The sequence below is a fragment of the Urocampus carinirostris genome, chromosome 7 (genome assembly GCF_059441175.1).
Source record: "Urocampus carinirostris isolate Australia breed hairy pipefish chromosome 7, RoL_Ucar_1.0, whole genome shotgun sequence".
NCBI lineage: Eukaryota > Metazoa > Chordata > Actinopteri > Syngnathiformes > Syngnathidae > Urocampus > Urocampus carinirostris.
The window spans coordinates 5,838,690-5,856,317 of NC_142355.1; the positions used below are offsets into that span (position 1 = coordinate 5,838,690).

The window sequence follows — 17,628 nt, forward strand, 5'->3', positions numbered from 1 at the left end:
AAAGGCAATCAATCTGCTTTGATGAAAGGCCACAAAATTCCAAGAATATTTCCTGTCATGCCTGGAATCACAGGATTTAAACTTGGGTTTAACAGTTCCTTCAACAGTTTAACAAAATAGGGGTCAGTAACTAAAGTGATGAGTTAATAGTCAAACCTTGTTTTTTTTGCCAGCGATTTTTTCATTCAACTTCTGAAAGTGAAACTGCTTATTTCAAGTGAAACGGTTGGAAAACTTTATAGATTGGACTTTTCTACAGTAGGATTAAAGTGGTTCTGCAAAATCATGGTGGCCACACAAAACATCAAACTTCAGGAACTTTCACTTGAGGGTGCACTCACTTTTGTTACCAGGGGTTTAGCTATTAATGGCTATATTTTCAGTTTTTGGAAGGGAAAAATACATTTTCACTACTATTAAAGCTTTACACAGACTATAGTGATGAGTTAATAGTCAAACCTTTTTTTTTTTGCCAGCGCTTATTTCATTCAACTTCTGAAAGTGAAACTGCTTATTTCAAGTGAAACAGTTGAAAAACTTTATAGGTTCTTTTTGGAGAATTCGTACACTTTTTCAGGGCCAAATTCAATGACTTTTTAAGGACTTTCAAAGCCCAATTTTCCATTTCTATAGTACCATTAACTGAAGAAATTCTATGTGAATCGTGTTTTTGGCAGATCCACCAACAGGGTTGGGTAGGGTTACTCAAACTTTCGACAGCTTTTAACGCTTATTCAGTGAAGTTGTTGCATTCTTCGAAAGTTTGGTGGATTTTTAGGGGAGATATGGATTATAAATCTTTGGCGGTAATGGACTTTTCTACTGATTTTGCCAACAGTAGGATTAAAGTGGTTCTGCAAAATCATGGTGGCCACACAAAATATCAAACTTCAGGAACTTTCACTTGAGGGTGTACTCACTTTTGTTACCTGGGGTTTAGCTACTAATGGCTATATTTTCAGTTTTTGGAAGGGGAAAAATGCATTTTCACTGCTATAAAAGCTTTACACAGACTATATATATATATATATATATATATATATATATATATGTTTGTCCTGTTTTAGTCTGAGTTTTGTTTCCCATTGGAACTAATCCTTGCTTACAATTGAAAACGTTTTTCCTGGTTCTTTTTTTAATTTTGTTCTTGCTTTGAGAAGCTATGCTGGTTTGGGGGGGAGCAAATCTGATTCGATACAGAGACAGTTAAAACATCAGGGTGCTTTTTACTCACCTGGTCATTGTGGGGAAGTGTCTTTGATGTACAGAGACACTCGCATTTCTAAGACCTTCAACATTCTCACTGCCACTGTACACTATTGCTGATGGATTTCGGAATGTTAACTTTGATGGATTTAAAACATTTGTTCTCAACTGGTCTGACTTGAGGACCCACCACCCATGTTCCCTCTAAGCTGCGTGTGTGCGCAATTGCGCACCGCCCAGAGCTTTCCGCGCACAAGAAAATCTAGCCAGCTCACAAAAATCAGGGCTCGAAATTGCTATTTAAGAAGCGAATTAAGTCAAAGTTACAGTGCATGAAGGCAAAAATACACGGGTTTCCCTGACGTTGTGTTCTAAATGCGATATTTTGAAGTCAAGGTCGAAGTAGAACGAAGTTGAGTAAAGTCAGTAGAATTTTTTGAGAACCGGCTTGTTCGGCTCGGCTCACTAAAAGGAACCGGCTCTTTTGCGTCCTAAACGGCTCTTCAGGTTGTTTTTGCTTCTTTCATCCTATATGACCAAATGTTATGTAAAATTATGCACAAAATGACTTCAAGGAAGGGGGGAATAGAACAAAAAAGAAAAAAAAATTACCAAAATGAAAAAGTAGTGAAACGCTGAGAAAAAAAAAACAAAAGGAAGAGAAAAAAGAAGGAAAAAAATTTAGAAAAAAAGAAAAGAAAGAAACAAAGGAAAAAAGGAAATAGAGAACAAAAAGAAAAAAGTAACAGCTAGGAAAAAAATAAACACAATGACATTTTTTAAAGGAATTAAAAAAAATAGAAAGAAACAAGGAAAAAGAAGAAAAGTTTGTGTTGCATTTAAATAATTTCCAATTATATCAGGTCAATCTTGTTGCCAACATTGAACTTCCAATTATTTTTTTTTAAATTAAATACAGTTCTGTATCGTGAAACCGACTAGATAACCCCCCAAAAATGTTAGTATTATGTGACAAAAGATACCAGGCAAAAAAAAAAAATGAAAATCTTGTGAAGAAGAAAAACCTTTGCAATCGTACATGAGTCAATTCATTCAAAAGTGAAAAATAATTTTGCATTGCCGGAAACTCAGCAAAATGTAAATTTATGTCAAGTTTTGGACATGTTTGATAATGACTTAGTTGCCACACTTGGGATTGCTGTTGCTCACTGTTGTTTCAAGCGTTGCTCACTGACTTTGTGTGAACGCTCAGACCCGTAAGGAAAATTACAGGGAACATTGCCTACCACCTAACTCTTTTTACATGCTGGGACTCAAATCTAGTGAAAAATTCCACCTCTCAGATGTTTTAAATGAAAGGCACTTTGAACCAGAGATATTCACACTAAAAAAAAGCATTACAAGTCAAACCAAAACAAATTTAAATAATGATATTACCTGCAATTTGCAATAAGATGCAATTCAAATGAGATCGAAAATGTTTTACTTGAGAAGCTTCATTTAGAGCAGGGATGTCAAACTCAATTGCACAAGGGGCCAAAATTCAAAACACACTTAAGGTCGCGGGCCAACCAGGAAAAAAATTTATTGAACACACTTAAACTGAATGTTTTTGGAACATAAATATGAATAAAAACAGACAAGAATATTCCATTTAAACCTTAAATCACTTATACAGTATTTATTATTTTGCTCTAAATAAAAATATCTTGTTAAATTACTTAGAACTTAACTTAAACAACTTGACATTAAAATAACATTCAAATTCCTTTGCTCCTATGTCAATGTATATATTAAAAATAACTTAAATATCCCAAAAGGTTTTGCTCTCCTTGATATATCTCCTGTCAAAAGTAGAATTATGAAAATGCTACACAAATTATTTTGTAAAAACGTCACAATATTCTGAGAACAGGGAGCCTGATGTGCTTACCTTTGGCGCAGACGAAGTAGGGCGAGAGATGGGAGGGAGTCTTTGCACTTTTTGCATAGCTCCACCCATCCCTCCCACTCACCCAATCAAATAACTTTAAGTTCTCTTCCGGTCTTTTGGCGTATTTACAATTTGTTCCGTGGATTCATCAAAAAGTATCTGAACACAGATTATAGAGTGAGCTTTTATATAGAGGATTCTTTAGCGTTGTACAGCCAAAACAAGTTTTTTTTTGTGTGACACCTAAACTGTAAATCGTAGTGAAAAGGTGCCCTATATACAGGGTTGGGTAGGGTCAGCTTAACTGGATTACTTTCAATTACTTTTGGATTACTCCAATACCAAATATGCTAGTAAAAGACAAAAGGAACTCAATATGAATAAATGACTATATTTTGTGCAGGCTTGGGGAGTAATGGAATACATGGAATGGCAAAAATGATGTTGGCAAGCTGTTTGGATTGATTTTCATTTTGTTTCGGTCGCATTTAATGTTCGTTTTGCCGGAGATCAAAGAGATCAAAGCCAGGAGAGAAAGCTTACCACGTGTTGTGAGTCATCATTTTATTCATATTTAGTTTCTTTCGTCTTTTATGAGCATATTTGGTATTGGAGTCATCCAAAAGTCATTGAAAGTAATCCAGTTAAAGTAACCCTACTCAACCCTGCCTATATATTCTGAAAAGTACTGCAATGTGATTCAGCTTTGGTTTGGCTTTGCGTGTATCTGAACAGGATTAAAGGATTTTGAACGAGATGGAGAAAATTTGCATGCAATTAAATTAGTCTCTGAGCCATAGGTACTCTTAGAGAGAGCCATATATGGCTCGCGAGCCATATGTTCCGGACCCCTGGTATATAGTATAGTATACATCATATATGAAGGAATAGGTACAGTGACTAAAACGTCAGAATATGATGTCCAGGGATGAGACGGCGTTGTTCATATTGACGGGCCATTAATAACAATAATGTAAAACGGTCTTGCGGGCCGGATATGATGACACGGCGGGCCGGACGTGGCCCGCGGGCCGGGAGTTTGACACATGTGATTTAAAGTATCGTGAGAAAGTAACGGCTGCAACATATGGTCCGGCAAACGTCAAAAATAGATGAATCGATTTGTTAATGAAGCTTGACCAACCCACTCGTCCATTGTTGAGGTCTTACACGTCCGGTTGACATTCTCGTCACAAAAGGTAAACACGGATGATGATTGACTACAAGTTTAGTCACAGCGCCTAAATCACCGTTTGGTTTTAACCGGCCCCATTATTTATGGTGTTCCCCTGACACGTCTGCGTTGTAAGTTTCCCGCTTGAGTGCTTTATGGGATTGATAGCGTTTCCCTCCTACTTTCCTTCTTTCACACATGTGCACACACAAGCATTTATCATTGAGTGGAGAGAAATATGCTCCTTGGCCTGCAATCGGCTGCCTGCATTTACCCCGTTTTATGACTGCCGACCCGGTTTCGCTTCTTCACTCTTGACATTTGAGACGTCTCTTATACAGGTACAGACATCCGATGTGATTCCCTATTAATTATGACAGTTGATGTTTGTTTTTTAGGCTTAACCATCCTTTTATTTTACATTAGTACACCCGTGATGGTTTGTTACTTTGTTCCTTGCATTTTCCATTTCCAGTCTTGGTTTTTGGGAATGGTTTGGACTTAGTCAGGTTTGATTTTTTTTTTTAACCTGTCATTTGTTTCTTGCCCCCTTGTGTTAGTGCACTCGTGCTAGTTTATTACTTTGTTCCTTTCAGTTTCCATTTCCAGTCTTGGTTTTTGGGAATGGTTTGGACTTAGTCAGGTTTGATTTTTTTTTTAACCTGTCATTTGTTTCTTGCCCCCTTGTGTTAGTGCACTCGTGCTAGTTTGTTACTTTGTTCCTTTCAGTTTCCATTTCCAGTCTTGGTTTTTGGGAATGGTTTGGACTTAGTCAGGTCTGATTTTTTTTTTTTTTAATCTGTCTTTTTTTTTTGCCTCCGTGTTCGTTTCTTACTTTATTCCTGGCTTTGCAGGCAGTTATTTTTTTTCTTATTTCGTTCCTTGCATTTTTACTGCCACACCAGGTTTGTTTTCTTTTGTTTCTGGTTTCTTGCTTGGACATTTTGTCAGTATTTCAGTGCACTCGTGTTAGTTTGTTACTTTGTTCCTTTCATTTTCCATTTCCAGTCTTGGTTTTTGGGAATGGTTTGGAATTAGTCAGGTTTGATATTTTTTTTTTTAACCTGTCATTTTTTTTTCTTGCCCCCTTGTTCGTTTATTACTTTATTCCTGGTTTTGTTAATAAATACAATCCTTATTTTGAGCACTCTTGCATTGGTTTCAGCTTGCTCTTCACTTGGGTCCATCCTCAAAAGCAGAGATTGAAATTCTTTACTTTTGACATTTGCAACGTCTCTTATACCGGTAGAGACATCCAATGTGATTTCCCATTAATTATGACAGTTGATGTTTGTTTTTCAGTCTCAACCACCCTTTTATCTTACATTAGTACACTCGTGTTAGTTTGTTACTTTTTTCCTTCCATTTTCCATTTCAAGTCTTAGTTTTTGGGAATGGTTTGGACTTAGTCAGGTCCAGGGTTGGGTTGGGTTACTTTAACTTGAATACTTTCAATTACTTTTGGATGACTCCAATACCAAATGTGCTAATAAAAGAGCCGAGCTAAAGAAGCCGGTTCCCCGACAATCTCTACTAACTTTACTCAACTTCGACTCGACTTCAAAATACCGCATTTAGGACACAACGTGTATTTTTACCTTCAAGCACTGTAACTTTGACTCAAGTCGCTTCTTAATTAGTAAATTTGAGCCCTCATTTTTTTGTGCGCTGGCTAGATCTTCTTGTCCGCTGAGAATGGGCGAGCAGCTTAGAGGGAACACTGGGGGGGGGGAAGCATTTGCTAGTTACAAAGTCAAATTTTACTTGGGTAATTTTAAGCAGATGTCCAATTGGGACCCATTCATCATAAGAAGCTTCCTGAACATAAATGAGTAACTTGCCAATGATAATGGCTGGATGTGTTTATGCAGTAAATTTATTGTCATCACTTCCTGGTTTCTCTTTAATCGAGTCTCTCTGTTTTCAGGTTGGCCATCATGTACCAGACTTGCAATGAAGACTTGATGCCCGACCATTTATGCTTGGCATGGTAAACGCCATCCGAAGAGGACATTAAAGTCGCCCTGCATGTGTGGACGCACGTATACATTTATTTATATATGTTCCACAAATATTCCTGCATACGAACAGTGTGCTGAATTCCAAGCACTCTGGAGCTGAGGAATTAAAACTAAGAGTATGGTCCAACGATCCACCTCACTTCGCTTGTTGGGAGCCCTCACGGGTGAGTTGATTCAGAACCTTCTATTCATATTACCGTATTTTCCGCACTATAAGGCGCACCGGGTTATCGGGCGCACCCCGGAAAAATAGTTTTTGGTCCTATATTTTTCATGCATAAGGCGCACAGGATGATAAGGCGCTCCAATGGGAACGTCGACAAAACAGTCAGATAGTTCAGTCCAACTTATTACCCCCTTAACATTCCCAAAGCTAGCAAAGAAGCAAATACGTGTCTCAGACACGAACAGAAACAGTGTCCGTTCGATGTCACCAAACATTTCTTAGTTTCCATTTTATTTTTTGCTGTGTGGACAGCAAAGTAAGAATTTTATCGTGCAGGGAAACGGGGTTCTTTACTGTGCATATGACAATAAACACTTTGAATTGAATTGAGTTTAAAAATAGACTCATCACAGAAACATCAAGATCGTTCTAAAACAAGATACCGGGAAAATATAAAGCCGCATAGCTCACCTAAGTTCTCTTGCAGCCATCACATTCAATAATGATACGTAACCATGGTCTTCTTACAACCGTGAGTGTAGTAAATCCAGGAGAGTAAAATATTTACAAATACAGAATAGTAAAAAATGTTTTCTCTATGCCGTCGTGCAACTCAATCAACGTGTGATTCACATTCATCTTTTTCGGCCAATGGCAGGCTTTGTTTCGCCCCTTTAGCCTATGCGAGCCTGTAAATGATAAAAAGGATCCGCCCCCTTTACCTCCGAATAACTTTAGCCAATAGTGACTGATTCAAATGATGATTGACACATTGGTTAGGATATGAAACGCCGGTATATAAATCCCAGCATACACCGCGGACGACTTCGCCTTCGGGGGAAAATCTAGTCGGCGGCTGCTTGCCTTTGTTGCGAGACCTTGCGACTTAATATTGATCCATATATAAGGCGCACTGTATTATAAGGCGCATGGTCAGCTTTTGAAAAAAATAAAGGTGCGCCTTATAGTGCGGAAAATACAGTACCTTGTGTGATGCTTAAGGGGTGTTCTTGACTGTGAGTACGTGTCGGCAATTTGTGTTGTACGTAATATTTTAAAATACTCTGAAAAAGCAGCAACCATGTGTAACCGCGGTGTACCCGTCCCACCAAAGATCCACATTCACGCTGGACTGGATGATGAGGTTTTTATTACAGTTTCTGCAAATGAATGAGTCACAACACGTGTTAAGCTTCTCTGCTGGCTTTGATCTCGTTGGCAGCGCGCTGTTAGACTGCCCAAAACATATCAAAGAGCTTTCTTTTCAGTTTACATAAAATATATTTTAGAATATCAACCATCACAATACATTTTTACATCCATTTTAACAAGATACTTTTAACAAGAGATCGTAGAGCGTTTTTTTTTTTGATGAATGAATTCAACATATTTTTCTTTAAACATCATCCTTTTTTTATATATGAGAAAATAGAAATAATAACAATAACGAGTATAAAGAACGGGTACAATTGACCTGCAAATGAATGAGTCACAACACAACACGTAGTAAGCATCTCTACTGTCTTTGATCTCTATAAGGGGAATTAGCATTTTAGCACAACATGCAACGCCCGGCAAAACTAACATAAAAGGCGACAGAAACAAAACGAAAATAAATCCAAACAGCTGGACGACATCAATCACATTACTGTGCATGTCAGATGGGAAAACTGATCGCTTGCACTCGTTTCTTGTTTTTTATTGGAAGGAAGGAATGACAAGGCGTGATTCTTCGATCCGTTGCTTGGCGGGAATGGTCGCGGACAGGCGGAATCGTCGTTTTGTTGGTCAGGGCTGGAGAAGAAGGGCGTCGTAATGTTCGGAAATGTGATCAGGAATCAGACGGGCAGGGCAGGTCGTAGGCAAATTCGAAAACGGGTCGGCAACGGAGATCAAGTAGAAAAACAGGAGGCAGGCAAAGAGTCGGAGGTACGGGCTTTCTGAGCAGATGGCAACGGGTAGCATAGTACAATCAGACAGCTTGTTTCCGGAAGCTGAGGATTTAAATGGACAGGGTGATTGTGACAGTGCATGTTGAGAGATTTGTCAGCTGTGGTTTTAATGTTTAAAATTCACTTTTTTTGCGGAGCACCAAAAGATCGTGTCTTACCGTTGGCAGCTCGTTGTAGACTGCCAAAAAAAAACCCACCTTCCTGTCGCAAAGTCTAAAGCTGGGGTGTCAAACAGGCGGCCCGCGGGCCGGATCAGGCCCGCTAAGGGATTGAATCCGGCCCGCGAGACAAAGCTGAGGGAAGCGCAAGAGAAAAACAAGCTGCAGGTTGAAATATGTCCATTTGATGTTGCCAAAACCAGGTGCCTCTCACAAAGATGCTGTAGTTGTATTTCTTTCTCTCTCTTCCTCTCTCTCTCTCTTTTTCTCTTTCTTTGTTCCTCTTTGTTTATTTCGCTCACTGTGTCTTTTTACCTTTTTTTGCTCTCTCTTCCTTTTTTCATTTTCTCTCTCTCTCTCTCTCTCTTGCTTTCCCTTTCTCTATTTCTCTCCTCGTCTTCTCTCTTTCTATTTCTCTTTGGATTTTTTTTCCCTCTCTTTCTTTCATTCTCTCTCACTATTTCTCTTTTGATCTATTTTATTTATCACATTCTCTCTTTCTCTCCCTCTCTCGCTCTCTTTTCTCTTTCTTTCTCCCTTTCTCTCTTTCTTTGTCGCAGCCTCTCTCTTTTTCTCTCTATCTACTAGTTCGGCCCCCGAGAGAATGTTTGTTCTATCGTGTGGCCCCCCGAGTTCAAATGAGTTTGACACCCCTGGTCTAAAGCCAAACCAAACCTTACCCTATACCAGCAGGTGGCACTGTTGGACTCATCATTGCAGGACACTTATACAGAAACTATACAACATATTTCAGGGCAGCACGGCGGCGCAGTGGTTAGCGCTTGTGCGGCACAGTTCATGTCATGGGAACCTGTCGTGGGTTCAAATCCAGCTCCAGACTTCCTGTGCGGAGTTTGTATGTTCTTCCCGTGCTTGCGTGGGTTTCCTCCGGGCACTCCGGTTTCCTCCCATGTTCCAAAAACATGCATTTCAGGTGAATTGGCCGGTCCAAATTGTCCCTAGGTGTGAATGAGCGAGTGAGTTGTCTGTCCCCGTGTGCCCTGCGATTGGCTGGCAACCAGTTCAGGGTGTCCCCTGCCCACTGCCTGGAGATGGTTGGGATCGGCTCCAGCCCCCCCGCGACCTTAATGAGGATAAGCGGTACGGCTAATGAGATGAGATGAGATATTCTTTGTGGTTTGCTTTCCCGCCACAGTTGTAATGCCCTCTCAAGGTCTAATCCATTATCATCCTCCTCATAGCGTAACCAGGAATATCATTTAGTCCATTTTGGCAGAAAAGTCCTTTTCTTGCTAGGAGTATTCTTTTGTTTATTTTCTTTCGTCGAATCGTTCGCTTTAACACACGTGTTTTCCTTGCCTCCGCGATCTTCTGAAGAATTTCTCCACCGTTTTTTCGTGCCGGAATTATTGCTGTTGTATCACTTTCTGCATTATGTTTTGATTTATTACTGACACTGAAGAAATTACCAATTTTGTGTTGATTTTCGCCTCATACTAACTGTTTTTCAGAGGCATACTTCTCTTTCTGTGCGGAGTTTGTATGTTCTCCCCGTCCTTGCGTGGGTTTCCTCCGGGCACCCCGTTGTCTGTCACTGTGTGCCCTGCAATTGGCTGGCAACCAGTTCAGGGTGTCCCCTGCCCACTGCCCGGAGATGGCTGGTATGGGCTCCAGCCCCCCCGCGACCCTAATGAGGATAAGCGGTACGGCTAATGAGATGAGATGAGATAAATATTTTACAATCAGTTATTGGGCCACCGCCACTTATGTCAATAGCACAATTTGATTGATATTGTGTTTGTAGAATTTAAAAGAAGAAGAAAAATACATTATCCTTGTTTTGAAAGCTGGTGTTGAGGAACAATGACATCAATCTTTCTGATGCGGAGCAAAGATCGGTCATTCGGTTTCAACCTATGCGACGACTCATACGTTCGACACCCGCCCCGATCCGACACAAAACTGCTGGAACTCATAAAAAGGCTGAGTGATGTTCATCGTGGGGAAAACAAAATTGAGCCATAAGCGACGTCAGAACGGACCCCGTTCGGAAATTCACAACCCCAAACGCAGAGGAAAATGGAGTATTTTTTTTTTAATTCCTTTAAAAAAATCTCATTGTTTTTATTTTTTTCCTAGCTGTTACTTTTTTCTTTTTTTTTCTCTATTTACCTTTTCCTACATTTCTTTCTTTTCTTTTTTTCTGGCTTTTTTTCTAATTTTTTCCTTCTTTTTTGCTCTTCCTTTTGTTTCTTTTTTCTCAGCTTCTCACAACTTTTCTTGTGTCTTTCTCCCTCTTTCTCTCACTTTTCCCTCTGTCTTTCTCCCTCTTTCTTTCTCTTTGTCAGGGGTGTCAAACTCATTTTAACTCGGGGGCCACATGATAGAACAAACATTCTGTTGGGGGCCGGACCAGTAGATCAAAGAGAAAGAAAAAGAGAGATAAAGAAATAAGAGAAAGATGGGGGATAAAGAAAGAGAGAGGGGGAGAGCCTGAGAAACAAAAGGGATAAAAAGAGAAGTCATGAGAGAGGGGGAAAGAAAGGGAGAGGAAGAAAGAAATCTAAATAGAAATAGAAAGACAGAAGGAGATTAAAGAGAAAAGAAAGCACAAAGGATAGGAAGAGAGAAAGAGAAAAGAGAGAAAAGGAAATTAGAGCAAAATAAGTTAAAAAGACAGAGAGAGAAATAGATTAAGAGCAACAAAGGAAGAGAAAAAGAGACACAGAGTGAAAGAGACTGAGAGTGGGAGAAAAGGAGTGGAAAGAGAGAGAGAGAGAGAGAGAGAAATAAATACAAGTGCAGTTTCTTTGTGTGTAGCACCATTAGTTGACATATTTCAACCTGCAGCTTGTTTTTATCTTGCGCTTCTCTGAGTGTTGTCTCGCAGGCCGGATTCAATCCCTTAGCGGGCCTGATCTGGCCCGCGGGCCGCCAGTTTGACACCTGTGCTCTTTGTCTTTGTCTCTATCTCCTGTCTTTCTCTCTCATACTCGTTGTCTCTATCTCCTCTCTTTCCCCTTCATACTATATTTCTCTCACTCTCTTTCCCTTATTTTTCCTCTTTTTTTTCTCTCTCTGTCTCTTTGCCTTTTTCTCCTCTCTTTCCCGCATTTTTTCTATCCTGTTTTCTCTCTCTCTCTCTCTCTCTCTCTCTCTCTCTCTCTCTCTCTCTCTCTCTCTCTCTCTCTTTTTTTTTTTTTGGTCTCTCTTGTTCTTTCTCGCTCTTTCTATTTGTGTCTCTTTTTCTCTTTGTCTCTCTTTGTCTCTCTCTCTTACTCTTATTTTTTTCTTTCACTTTCTCAATTCCCTTTCTTTCTCTTTCCCTTGTGTCTTTCTCCCTCTTTCTCTCACTTTTCCCTCTGTCTTTCTCCCTCTTTCTTTCTCTTTGTCTTTGTCTCTATCTCCTCTCTTTCTCTCTCATACTCGTTGTCTCCATCTCCTCTATTTCCCTTTCATACAATTTTTCTCTCACTCTCTTTCCCTTGTTTTTTTCTCTTTTTTCTCTGTCTTTGTCTCTTTGTCTTTTTCTCCTCTCTTTCCCTCATTTTTTCTATCCTGTTTTCTCTCTCTTTCTCTAGCTCTCTCTCCTTTTTTGTCTCTCTTGTTCTTTCTCGCTCTTTCTATTTGTGTCTCTTTTTCTCTTTGTGTTTCTGTTTGTTAATCATTTTTTTCTATTCTCTCTAATTCCCCCTTACTCTCATTCATTCTGTCTTTCTGTCTTGCTTTTCTCTGTTCATCCTCCCCCTCTTTCCTTCTTTTTAATCTACAAATCTGGCCCCCGCAAGGTTTTTTTCTTTTCTACCATGTGGCCCCCAAGCTTAAAAAAGTTCGACCCCCTCCACTAGATGCATTGGACGATCCCTGAAGACTGGATGCTCGTCGGGGTAGAGTCAACAAGTAGCGAACTACATAAGTGTTCATTTAAAACCATCATTGTTGGAAATATAGATTGAAAAAATGTACTTGGATCTCCTTTCATAGGACTCAAACACTGGATTCTTGAACATAATGGCATTAGGCTTGTGGATCAGCATCTTGTTTCGCATAATGAAAAGTGCGTGGAACTGTTTTGGCTTCAAAGGGGGGAAACTGCTCATTTAAACAAATGCAGGGGTGGGCAAACTTTTTGAGGCGTGGGGCTAATTGACTTAAACATTTTTTGAAAGGGCCGGGAGGAGAAAAAAATGTTGATTACCGTATTTTCCGCACTATAGGGCGCACCGGGTTATAGGGCTCACCCCGAAAAAATAGTTTTGGTCCTATTTTTGACATACATAAGGCGCACTGGATTATAAGGCGCTACAATGGGAACGTGGACACAACAGTCAGATGGTTCAGTCCAACTGATTACCCCCTTAACATTCCCGAAAGCTTGCAAAGACGCAAATACGTGTCGTAGACACGTGCGGATGCGGTGTCCGTACGATGTCACTCAAATGCGTCGTTTCAAATCTCATTCGGAAGGTTAAAGTCTTGGGATTCAAGAAATGCCAACCATTCCTTAGTTTCTATTTTCTTTTTCGCTCGCAACTTTACTGTGCATATGACAATAAACACTTGGAATTGAGTTTAATTTGAAAATAGACACTCCATTCCATCCATTATCTGCACCGCTTATCACAGAAACATCGAGTTCAGTCTGAAAGATACGGGGAAAATATATAGCCGGAGTAGCTCACCGAAGTCGTTGTGTTCAATAATAATGTGCAGCCATAGTCCTCTTATATCCGTGAGTTTAGTAAATCCAGGAGGATAAAATATTTACAAATACAGGATAGTAAAAAAATGCTTTCTGTATGCCGTCAACCATGTGCTATACGCATTCATCTTTTTCGGCCAATTGCAGGCTTTGTTTTGCCGCTTCATCCAATGCCAGCCTGTAAATGATAAAAAGGATCCGCCCCTTGACCTCCGAATAACTTTAGCCAATAGTGATCGATTTAAATGATGATTGACACATTGGTTAGCCAATGAAACGCCGGTAAATAAATCCCAGCATACACCGCGGACTACTTGGCCTTCGGGGGAAAATCGAGTCGGCGGCTGCAAGTTAGTTGGAAGACTTTGTGACTTAATATTGATTCATAAATAAGGCGCACTGTATTATAAGGCGCATGGTCAGCTTTTGAAAAAAATTAAAACTTTTAGGTGCGCCTTATAGTGCGGAAAACACGGTACATTTTTTGTATACAGTGGAACCTCGTTTCTCGACCATAATCCGTTCCAGAACCTGTTTGAAAAGTGATTTGTTCGAACACAGAAATCTTTTTTCCCATTACGAATAATGTAAATCGTTTTAATCCGTTCCAGCACCCTGAATGTTTACCTTTGTTCACCTTTAAGACACAAATAACATAAATGTAACCCAGGCTAATCGTACGAAAGATTACGCTAACATGAACGTGTTGAAATAAAATAAAAGGATAAAGAAAAGAATTATGAATAAAAAGAGAAATAATGAGAGAGAAGGAAAGAAAGAGAGAGAAAGAAAGAAATCCAAAGATAAATAGAAAGAGAGCAAGAAAAAAAGGAGAGAAAACAGATGGAGAGAAAGAGAGAAGAGGAGAAAGTGAGAAGGAGAAAGCAAGAGAGAGACAGAGAGAAAAGAGAAATGATAAAAACAGAGAGGGAAGAAAACAGGAGAGAAATGGAGGGTTGAAGGGAGAGACGGTGAAAAAGGGAGAGAACGCGCAGAGGTCCCGGGTTCAATTCCAGCCCCCCCTGCGACTCCATCGAGGATAACAGATATGGACTGGATGAAAAGACAGCCAATGAGGCCCCATCGGGCCCGCTAAGGGATTGAATCCGGCCCGCGAGACAATACTCCGAGAAGCACGAGAGAAAAACAAGCTGCAGGTTAAAATATGTCAACTTGATGTTGCCAAAGCCAGGTGCCTCGAACAAAGACAATGTACTTGTATTTATTTTTCTCCCTCTCTCTCTCTCTTTCTCTCTCTCTTTTCCGCCCTTTTCTCCCACTCTCAGTCTCTTTCACTCTCCGTGTCTCTTTTTCTCTTCCTTTGTTGCTCTTTTGTCTCTTTCTCTGTGTCTTTTTAACTTCACTTGCTCTAACTTCCTTTTTTCCTTCTCTCTTCCTACCCTTCGCGCTTTGTTTTCTCTTTTCTCCCCTTCTGTCTTTCTATTTCTCTTTGGATTTCTTTCTTCCTCTCCTTTCTTTCCCCCTCTCACAACTTATTTTTGTATCTCTTTTGTTTCTCACGCTCTCTCCCTCCCTCTCTTTTTCTTTCTTTGTCTCGCCCTCTCTCCGGCCCCCGACAGAGTATTTGTTCTGTCGTGTGGCCCCCGAGTTCAAACGAGTTTGACATCCCTGCTCTAGTGGCTGCAGCTTCATGGGTGTGGTGAAATTCTGTAACTCGGCCCATTTGCTACACAGTTGTTTCATCTCGGACGTCCCCTAGTGTATTGGAGGTGCAATTGCACCTGAGAAAATTAAAAGGAGTAAAAAAATGTGATGTGAAACATCCACCCGGGAGTTCGAACTCCGATTTTTGTTCGAACAACGACACAAGAATTTCTAGAATTTTTTGTTCGGACTCCGAACAAGATCAGGGTGTCCCCTGCCCACTGCCCGAAAACCGAGGTTCCACTGTATAGCGATATAATCTCGAATACAAACCTCAGCAATACCTGAGTGTAGCTTCTATGCCGTTAGACAGAGGAAAGAAAATATACTGGACTTGTCCTATGTTTGAGGAGTGGTATTATTTATTTTGTTAAATATGTTTCATTTCGGTCAGCATGGCGGGGCAGTGGTTAGCGCATGTGCGGTACAGTTCTGAGGTCATAAGATCCAACCTTCCTGTGTGGAGTTTGCATGTTCTCCCCATGGGTTTCCTCCGGGCACTCCAGGTTCCTCCCACATTCCAAAAACATGCATGTCAGGTTAATTGACCTGTCCAAATTGTCCCTAGGTGTGAATGAGCGAGTGACCTGTCTGTCCCTGTGTGCCCGGGGACTGGCCGGCAACCAGTTCAGGGTGTCCCCTGCCCACTGCCCGAAGATAGCTTGGATGAGATCCAGCACCCCCGCGACCTTACTGAAGATAAGCGGTGCAGGTGATGGATGGATGGATGGATGTTTTATGTATTTTTCAGTTTGATAGCCGGTCATCTACTCTAATTTTCGTGTTAACCTATTTTTAGTCGCAAAATTTACGTTTATCTGCACTGATAGGGTTTAGAATTAACAATCAATCCATTTTGTGTCAGACACAGTAATCCACTTTGAATTTCAATGACAGTTCAAATGAATGATAAGAAGGTTCATTCAATAAGCAAAGAAAACACAATTCCAATGTTTTCCAGTTCAGGGGATCCCAAATGCATGGATCGTTACTGGCTCCATCTAGTGTTAAAACTGAGAAGTGCAACAGAGTTTAGCTCCAGCGCCATGTACGGGCCATATTCAACTATATTTTCAGAATTTGCTGCGGGCCAATAAAAACTGACTGTAGTTTGGACACCTCTGGCTTAGGGTTAGTAGGCAGTCGTCTGGTGTGCCCAGACCCCCTGACCACAGCTTCAATACAAATTGGTTCACTCTCTGAAGTCATATCCAATGGTATCCCAAAACCAGAAGAAGACAAAGTCACAAGAAAAATCATGGATGTCAGCGGAATAGCCTCCGGTGAGCCACCATAGTAAACAAGCATGTAAAACCCTATAATTAGGGAACCGGGGTCTGCAAGACCCACATCTATGTGATTGAATTGCCTGGTGGGATTATAAAAGGGCACTATGTAAAGTGCTTGTCTATCTATCTATCTATCTATCTATCTATCTATCTATCTATCTATCTATCTATCTATCTATCTATCTATCTATCTATCTATCTATCTATCTATCTATCTATCTATCTATCTATCTCTATGTACTGTATCTCTCTCTCTCTATCTATCTATCTATCTATCTATCTCTTTCTGTGTTTATCTATCTATCTCTATCTGTGTTTATCTATCTATCTATCTCTCTGTGTTTGTCTATCCATCTATCTATCTCTATCTGTGTTTGTCTATCTATCTATCTATCTATCTATCTATCTATCTATCTATCTATCTATCTGTCTATCTATCTCTATCCGTGTTTGTCTATCCATCTATATCTATCCATCTATCTATCTATCTCTAGCTGTGTTTATCTATCTATCTATCTATCTATCTATCTATCTATCTATCTATCTATCTATCTATCTATCTATCTATCTATCTATCTCTATGTACTGTATCTCTATCTATCTATCTATCTATCTATCTATCTATCTGTCTATCTATCTCTATCCGTGTTTGTCTATCCATCTATATCTATCCATCTATCTATCTATCTCTATCTGTGTTTATCTATCTATCTATCTATCTATCTATCTATCTATCTATCTATCTATCTATCTATCTATCTATCTATCTATCTATCTATCTATCTATCTATCTATCTATCTATCTTGGTCATATCTCTCAAGCAGGGTGACCAACAGCAAGACAAACACGTAGAATAATAAAGAAAAGAAAAGGGAAAAAGTAGCAAAAAACAGACACAACATTTTTGGGCCCATGGCCAACCCAAATGCCCAAACACCCAAACAAGTTAGGCTCCTCGGCACCTAAGTTGGTCATGCTTTCGTCCCTCCAGATGAAACGGGACACCAGAAAGCGGCCATGTCACTCGGGTAAGGGTGATACAAGACACTCTTTTGTTCAACAGCAGGTCCTGACACCTTTCACTGGTTTACCCCTGCCGCATCATACAAGTGCCCTGCCCATCCCTTAGAACGCGCCCAAACATCACTATCCTTGTACAACACCTCTCCACTCGTTCCTATTACCAACAATAGCTCTAAGGTCCACTAGATTTAGACCTCTTTCCCGCAGTGCACTCATAACACCATCCATCCACGTCAACATCGGCCTACCTCTTGGTCTCCTTCCATTGACTTCTGCTCTGTGGATCCTCTTCAACATTCGCTCCTCATCCATATTCTCCATGTGTCCAAACCAACCGAGTACTCTCTTATCCACACGCTTGCTCAGTTCCACGACTACTCCAGTTCTGTCTCTCACAATTTCATTTCTCAATCTAT

At 40.2% G+C, this 17,628-nt stretch overlaps 1 protein-coding gene across 2 annotated transcripts in view; it reads left to right on the forward strand.

The window, feature by feature from the left end:
* il34 (interleukin 34) overlaps positions 1–17,628 on the forward strand; it is a 154,872-nt gene that overhangs the window by 61,588 nt on the left and 75,656 nt on the right. For both annotated transcript variants that reach the window (XM_088339168.1, XM_088339169.1), the window contains exon 2: positions 6,202–6,459. In XM_088339168.1, coding sequence (XP_088195294.1) covers positions 6,414–6,459 — 46 coding nt within the window. In that variant the 5' untranslated portion in view covers positions 6,202–6,413. The remainder of the gene's footprint in view (positions 1–6,201; positions 6,460–17,628) is intronic.